At 39.3% G+C, this 8,775-nt stretch overlaps 1 protein-coding gene across 1 annotated transcript; it reads right to left on the bottom strand.

Annotated features, from left to right (window-relative positions):
* LOC137972803 (tetratricopeptide repeat protein 28-like) lies at positions 1–3,722 on the bottom strand. Its single transcript, XM_068819515.1, has 3 exons — positions 3,687–3,722; positions 1,066–2,563; positions 1–914 (listed from the first exon to the last, which is right to left on the bottom strand). The coding sequence occupies exons 1-3, from the start codon at positions 3,720–3,722 to the stop codon at positions 1–3; spliced, it is 2,448 nt and encodes an 815-aa protein (XP_068675616.1).
* Between the last annotated feature and the right edge of the window lie 5,053 nt (positions 3,723–8,775).

Here is an 8,775-nt window from a genome sequence, read left to right as displayed (position 1 = left end):
TCAATGGCCATCCAAAGCAGTTTGTAAAGCAACTTCATGGGTAACCGAGTTTGAAATCAGATTACCAGTTCCTGTTCCTCTCGTCTGTCGATTAAAACCCTCTACATTGCATTGCTTCTCCGTAATTAAAATTCTATTTGAACAGCACTTACCATTCTTTTCGAGTTCGTGTTGGCCAAATTCGAACGAGACATCATCACCAATTAGCACAAATGGCGCCCAGTATTTTACTGCGGAATACTTCTTTGTCTCCCGAAGAGATTTTATGGCATAGTGAAGAGCTAAACTGGCCCTTTTTGTATCTGCCAAGTGTTGGTAGAAACATTTCATAAACAGTAAGGTTGCCTCGTCATCAATCGCCCAAAGTGACACCAGAACAGACCGGGCACCGGCACAGAGGATAGCCCTGGCTATTCCCACCACACCCTCAGATTTCAGCTCTCCCTGACCACTATGACAGCAACTCAGCACAACCAGTCTTGCCTTAAGACGAACTGCATGAACATCACTCATTGTTAACAAGAAATCGTCCTTTTTGAGAATCTTGGATGTGCGGTCTGGATTTGGAGCCAAATCAATTTCTCCAAATTCGGAATTTCCATGTGCAGCAATGTGGATTAACGCAACGGACTTCATTCTTTTCAGCACCTCAGTTTTCGTTGCATTCCTTCCAGTGAGAGGCGTAGTCTGCAGAAGTTCTCCAATCATCTCCACCTCTTTCTTTGCGCACGGTAACTGTTCAATTGGCTCGCAATTGTCATAAGCGACTTCCTTTAAACAATGATCTCCCACTAGCAGCACTTCACTCTCACTAGAGAAGTCGTCAGGTGCACCGGCGATCACTTTTAAAGCTGTCAGTGAGGGAACAGTGCGGATCCTAACAGAGTCACTCAATGCAGAATAAGGAGCCATCACTGTGGAGCAAGTCTGCAATGGGACTGACTAAGACATCATACAATGGCTGCAAACAGTTGACGGAGAGCCTCAAGGACGGAGGGATTTTCTGGACGGCTTCTGTAAGGCAAGGGGAGTTGTTGCGTTGTTGGTCAAGCGAGCGATTCTCACAGCGAACAACAGACCCCGCGCTAATATGTTCAAAAGTATTTTTCATCAGTGATTTAGCACTTTCATTTTCAATTTCCTTTTGCCTAAAGTGTATCATGCTGCCTTTTCTCAGCAGCCAGAAACTGATTCTGTTTCCTTCAAGTGCTGTGAAAACTGCTTCTGAAGGTAGATATTCTGATAAAGCGGAGATAGTTTCCTTTGGGGTAACTTCTGGGGAAGTTTTTTCATCAACCCCATATTGCACCTTCAAAATATCTGACAAAGCCTGTGCTCCTCCTTGCTCAGCGGCATGCAGAGCCTCATTAACCTCTCCATTCTTCAAAAGTGCTCTCCACAGAGCTGTGTACGCCTCTTGTTTTGTGTCACGAAAGCTTATTTTCCACGAATCTTCTGACTGAAGAAGTCGCCTTGTTTCATCAGAATATTTTATGCTCAAGCAATAGTAATTAAGAGCTGTGAAGATTGAGCCAGAAAATTCATGAGCACAACCTAGCATACAACACGCGTTTCCCTGCCCTATTGGGTCCCCCGTTTCCTTAGCAATGCTAAGATGTTGTTTGTTAAAGGAAATAGCATTTTCAAGCTCACCCCTACGGAAATAGGCAATGCCAAGATTGCCACAGGCTTTTCCCTCCCCGGCCCTGTCACCAATTTCTCGCGCAATACTAAGACGTTCTTTATGGTACTCTATGGCTTGCTTAAAATCAAACAGACTGACATAGCCATTGCCGAGATTCCCATAAGCTTTTCCCTCCCCGGCCCTATCACCTACTTCTTTTGCAATATTAAGACGTTGTTTTTGGTACTGTATGGCTTGCTTAAAATCGCCCAGACTGTCATAGGCATTTCCGAGATTGCCAAAGGCTTTTCCCTCCCCGGCTCTATCCCCTACTTCTTTTGCAATGCTAAGATCTTGTTTATGGTACTCTATGGCTTGCTTAAAATCGCCTATACTGTCAAAGGCATTGCCGAGATGACAATAGGCGCTTCCCTCACCGGCCCTATCGCCTACTTCTTTTGCTATGCTGAGAGGTTTTTTATGGTAATCTATTGCTTTCTTCAAATTGCCCATACTATGATAGTCATTTCCTAGATTGCCATAGGCCTCTCCCTCCCAGGCCCTATCCTCAACTTCTTTTGCAATGCTAAGACACTCTTTGTGGTACTTTAGGGCTTGCTTAAAATTGCCAATGCTGTCATGGGCATTTCCGAGATTGCCATAGGCTCCTCCTTCTCCGACCCTATCACCAACTTCTTTTGCAATACTAAGACCTTGTTTGTGGTACTCCAAGGCTTGCTTAAAATTGCCCATATTGCCAAGAGTGCTAAAAGCTTTTCCCTCCTCGGTCTTATCACCTACTTCTTTCGCAACACTGAACTGTTTTTCGCAGTACTCTAGGGCTTGCCTATAATTGCCTATACAGTCATAGTCAATGGCGAGATTGCCATAGGCTCTTCCCTCTCCGGCCCTATCCCTTGCTTCTTTTGCAATACTAAGCTGTTATTTGTGGTACTCTATGGCTTGCTTAAAGTTGCCCATTCCGTTATAGGCAATGCCGAGATCGCCATAGACACACCCCTCCGAAACCCGCAACCCTATGTCCTTAAAAACGCTTAATGCTTCTGTTTAATTCCTTATGGCCAGTTTAAAATCGCTAATGCCATAATAATAGGCGCCCAGATTCCAACAAGGCAAACCGTCCATTGCTCTGTCACCCTCTATATTCGCAATGCTAAGCCCTTTCATATGCTGTTCCAAAACATCCAACTTTCTATCCGCCATCCTTGATAATCAGAATTAGGAAAGTGTTCTTCGATAGCAGTGGCCTGCCTAAAAGAAAAATAGACAGCCAAACACTGCATTTGCCTACTGTTTTCACAAAGTCTGTTGTGTTGAAACAATCGTAGACTAATAATTTTTAATACCGCTTATCATTACTATGGATCACTACGCAATATCGCTTGCTTTCTGAGGGATGGGCTATGTGGTTTAAAAACAATTGCAGGATCTATAGAGTGTTTGTTTTTAGTAATCATTGGAAAAATTTCACTGAATTTCTATGAGCTAGTTAAGTTCCAACATAATGCATCTTTCCTAAATTCTTATGCATATATGTCTAGGAATTTGTAGCATAGTTGCTGGTTCAACAACTGTCGTATCCACAAAAAAATATTAATTTAATTCTATGACGTATTCTTTTAAATTCATTGCGTCTGCCTCAGCTTTTATTATTATGTGAGCAGCCCATGTTCCTTTCATACACATAATTGTTAAAATATTCTAGCACCTGAAAAATTCAGGTGGCTCCAAGAAGATGCAAACCCATGACCTCTGCGATACCGATGCAATGGCCTACCAACTGAGCTATGAAGCCATATAAGAGACAATTGCTGAAAGTGCTACTATGATAAAAAAAATGCACTTCCCTTTTTCCTTCAGATTTTAAAAGCGTGTTTGCTTGACACCTGACTGGCCAAAGTGTGAGCTTCCAATTTTATCCAGAGGCTGTTTGCTTTGAGTGCAAGTTTTGGATTTCACGGTCCGCCATTACTCACGTTCAAGACTGACCGATTGGACCTCGGAGGGGTGGATCGAGGATAAGATGATGCCAAAGACTGACCAGCTCGAAATAGGCCTTATTCACGATAGCCGCCATATTTGTAATGCTGGGAGGCAAACATATTCGAAATATTGAAATAACAATGCTAGAAGTACATTTTAGAATTTATAATGAAGTACCTTTTATAATAATTTTATATCTTTTGATTGCCTTTGACATTTTGAGTTACCACTTCGTTATCTGCTCATTTTTCACTAAAAAAAAGTTGAAGTGACTTTTGAAATCAATCTATTTTACTACTTAGGTGATAAACATTCAATAAACGTGAAACAAATCATGTGTGGCTAAGATGTTCGTCATAACCTCTCGAACGTATGTTGTTTGCCCCCTCAGAATTGTGTAGCAAATTTACATGATAATAGCAAATCCAACATGGTGGCCATCGTAAATAAGGTCTATTGCGGCGTGTCTGAACGCAGTTTATGATATATGCAAAACACGAGTTTAAAAGTCTGAAAGCTCGAAACTCCCGTGTTGCATATTAATTTAGGCGCGTGCACACGCAAGACATTTTTAAACTTGTGAGTCTTTGACGTCATTTTATCTTCGATCCAGCTGTCTCAACATTTTTAAAGTTAGTAATAGCGGACCATTTATTAGGAATATTTCACTGAAAATAAACAGGTGTCTTTTTGATATGAAGGCTTAAAATGTCGGTCACTCTGTGACAGAGTTTTTAAACTTAAAGAAAAAATAGTCGCCTTAAATCGCCTGATACTTTGGGCAATTTTTTCTTATGTCGCCGTAAGTCGCTTTAAGTCGCCTTAACTTACGGCCCTTTAAGGTCCCAGAGTTTCGTAGGCCTACGTTATATAGAAAAGTGTGAGGATTTTTCTCTTTCAACAGATTACTTTTAAGTTTACCTGAGCCTCAGCCTTAATGAATTCAAGCGAGTGAGTCGAAATTGCCAACACGTTTAAAACCGTGACGGAAAAGGCACTTCTTCAGAACAAAAGTCCCATTTTCATGTTAACATATTATTATGTTCATACCTTGAGACTGGGAAAACTGGTATGATCATTGCATTCAAATATGCGCAACTCATCAAAGAATTGAGCAAGTCAAAGGAAAGTGTTATTCGGAGTTGTGCTTTACGAATATCTTTCTTGCAAGTGGAACCTATATTTCTTAATTTTCTCTGAAATCTCTAAATTGATCAGTAAGATCAAATTCCTGGTCAATCTTTCCTTTCAGTCTCTTAACCTTCTTTAATTTAAAAACTGTACTACTGTCTCGGTTTGGGTTATCTTCATTATTGTAGTACATAGATTTAGCCAAGCCTAAAAGCGGAGTTCGCGGGTTATTTATTCTTACTGGCCTTACTTAAAGAACCTTACTCATCCACTTTACATTGCGCGCCCTCATTACTTCAGTCGCCATTATACAAGGGTCCCAAAACTCTGAATTCTTAAACTGTCTAAGGTAATTTGTTTCCATTGGACATCAAAGGGCTATTTGATTGTTTTCCCCAAAAGGGACAAAATCATAAATCTGCGCTTTTTGATTGGTTAATTTGATTTGATCAAATTCCAATGATGGGTTAGGTCTGTCCGCATCATTTGGCCATTACAAAAACCTGAGCGAAGCTTGGAAATCAAGCAGGTGTAAAGGCGATGATTTTTGGCACGATGCTAGCAAAATTATCGACTTTGTACGTGCCCAAGACTGGACGGCGAGCGACCTTTGGAAGTGGGAGAAATTCGGCTAAATTCTGGAGGCACTCGGCCGTGAGCGCTTTCGGAAGTTGCATGCTTTGTCTATTTATATTGTATGTGACGACACGTGGGGCCTGAAGAAGTTGAAGTTTTTATGGAACATTTTCCTCGATTAGTAAAATCGGCCGTTTTGATTGTCTCAAAATAACGTGACGTCAAGCTTTGTCACATCCTTAGGGTTGTCTGCCTGTAGTTTTCGCCTTGGTTTCACAATCAAATAATTGCAAAATTTTGGCTTTCTATTATTTAGGGGGAACTTACTGCAGAAGATCGTAGCTTTGACTCTTGTAAATCAAGAAGCACTCGGATTTATTCCGGGTAACCCTGAGTCATCATCGATGGAAAAAAAAATATCTTCATATTTCAAGTTATAAGAAATCGGAGATGGTATGCATTGCGTGATAAGATCAAGCTGTAAGCAACACTGAGAGACTTACCGCTGTTGGTCCAAACGGATGCTTTTCAAAAGGCAACGTGAAAGTTTCTTGTGAGTTCACGCATCTGGAATTTGAATTTGATGCAGTTATTCCATTATCAAATCTCTCCGTAAAACAGTACCTGGGACGAAGAGTCCTAACTTTTTAAGCCTATGCCACGCAAAGAGAGTACAGCTGGAGCTGCCAATTGAAAAGTTCTTAAAAGAGGTAACAAATAAATGGAACAAGACTTAAAATGGAAATTCAATGGAACAAGTCACTTCATACTCGATCGAACTGCGCAATTTAATAAGGCATTTCAACAGGGATAGAGATCAAACTGTCATCCAAACAGTTACTTGTTTCATTGCTTCAATAAACTCACGGCTTAGTCGTACGAGGATCTACTTAAGCGGATAGGAAACTCAGTAAAACCTACTCTTTTCAGGACAAATTCAACATACATCGTTTGTTCAATATCTCAAATGCACAAAGAAGCAAAAAAAGGGCAGTACAGTTCGATCAAAACAAAAAGAGCAGTTAACTAGACCCAGCAAGCCACAATGACTAATAAATTGCGGGATTCATTGCAGAAAACCATCTTGCATTTCATTTAAAGCTCATTAAAAAGCAAAAGAGCACATTCCATCATGCATCGTTTCTTTAATTGAAAGCTGAATTAATTTGGTGCAATCCCGCACCTCACTAAAATGACTAGTTACCTTGTAGTAACCTCGTTACAATCAGTTGAGGAGGAATAATAAATCCCACTGCAAATAAATTAAGTATAAGCAACACTGTTGCAATTGTTCGCATACGTACTTCAGTCACAGCTGAATGACCGTGTTCACTTTAAACACTACTACATCTATTAACTATGCTTTAAAGAAGAAACATAAAACGAATACTGACAAAGATAATGGCATCGATCCAAACAAAGTACAGAGAAAACAACAGTAATCAAGTAAAAAGTAATCAAGACTGGCTTATCACAAATACATTACTTGTTAGTTTTATTAAGCAATGAGCAACTTACGACTGTCGCTCCTAGGGAATGCTAATTGTGTGAGGTCCAGAAATGCGTTCCTCGACGAAATGAAAGCACTCTGCAATTATGATTTGATTTTTTTATTACGTGATCACGTACCTCGATGAAATAGTCCTAAAAGGTGACGGTTTAACTTTCTAATAAACTTTCTTATATTCTTTCTTTTAACTTAGAAGAACTGAGCAGAGTAGAACTTAACAATGGCGAAGTGAAATTAAAGTTCTTAAAGAGAAGCGCCGCATTTAAATCTCAAATGAAACAGGAAAAACATGATGTTGTTATGATATCTAGAATGTTCTTGATTCTCATGATAAATAGTCTTGTGCTGAGAACATTCCAGAAATGTCATTTTTGACTTCTATTAAATTTTGCTTCATATGTGTAACAATGAATAGAGCAAAGTTTCTAGAACCTCTTCATTAGTAAGGATATGTTACCAGGATCTAGATCTACTGTGATAGACTCACTTTCTGTAATGCTCTGACACGCTGTATAACTCTGGTTCACGGTTTAACCTCTTCTCTTTCAGAAGTGATTAGAATGTTGGGTTCACATGATTAAAAATTTGTTGTCGTATCTAATCCTCCATTTACAAAACTGAAGTCATTTCATACTCGATCCAACTGTGCAAATTATACGTGAGGCAGTTCAACGCGGGTAAAGATAAAATGACAGTTATCCAAAAAGTTCCGCATTGATGCATTGCTCCGAACAACTGATGGCGTTTTGTCACGTGATGTTAAAGGTTGTTGAGAGAATAGAAATTATAGGAGATTCGAAGTTTAACTTTAAGGATAGCTTTAAAATCCGGCGAGAAGACGTTACGGAATTCTCGGTTATGGTTTAATTCTTCTCTGAATTCTCACTCGGCTTTTAGTTCATGACAGTCACCCTCGATTTGGAATCTAACCGTATGACAAAGCAAAAAAACTGAAACTTACTCTAATTAGGAAAAACTGAACATAAAGTGATTTAGCTTACTTTCGCGGTGTACATTATCGAAAGAATAGATGGCAGTATGCTATATGTTGACTTCTTTTGATCGAGCAACAAAGCAATACTTAATGATTTACCAGATCCAGCAGGCAAAGATGGGGAACTAAAAACCTTGCCTTCTCCGCCATGCCGCAAAAATTGCAAAAACTCGAATTGGTCCAAATAAATATGATATTTATATATTGGATATAATGGTTGACATTCATTGAAAAAATGAGGCCAATTGCTGAAGGTCCGAAATTTGCCTTATCCTTTTTTACGCGGACACCTCTTAACAGTAAAAGGCAAGCCCAAAAGGTACCCTGGGTGCCAGAGGGATGTTTTTTTCAAGGTTGGAGAGAACGCTCTGGTCAACGGTCGACTGTTGATTTGGAGTTGCGGAGAGTTCTCTCCGACCTTGAAAAAAATTTTCTCTGGCACCTAAGGTAGCCAAAAGATAGACGAATAAACAGTATAACATAGCTTGTATATAAAACTCTGAATTTTCAAATCTCAGCGAAAGATTAAGGGCAATAGATAGTAAAAACAGTAAAATTTCAGCAGTCTCTGACTTCTTTAATCAAGAGGAATTAAAGGTTAATGTTCTGTCAAAAGGAAGAAATTGATCACGTGCTAGGCCCTTTCTTTTTTACGTCGAATGAAGTAAAACATAGTAATTTTTAGCGAAGAAACTTCCGTCTTCCATTTTATTCTCTGTCTGTTTTGTAATTGAAAATCTAAAACATAATGCTGACAAACACAAAAGCGAAGGAAAACGTTGATAAATATGAAGTTTTTTACTATATGAATGTTTTGGGGTTAAATTAAAGCGATGTAATAATATTGTTTAAAAATAATGTTTGTGTTAATGAGTAATGTAAACAATCTTCAAACTAGCAAGTCGTGGCAATAACTTGTATTAACCAGGAACTCAA

The sequence above is a fragment of the Montipora foliosa genome, chromosome 10, assembly GCF_036669935.1.
Source record: "Montipora foliosa isolate CH-2021 chromosome 10, ASM3666993v2, whole genome shotgun sequence".
Lineage (NCBI taxonomy): Eukaryota > Metazoa > Cnidaria > Anthozoa > Scleractinia > Acroporidae > Montipora > Montipora foliosa.
Note: the sequence above shows the minus strand (reverse complement) of the source record. Positions and strands in the feature narration are given on the sequence as shown.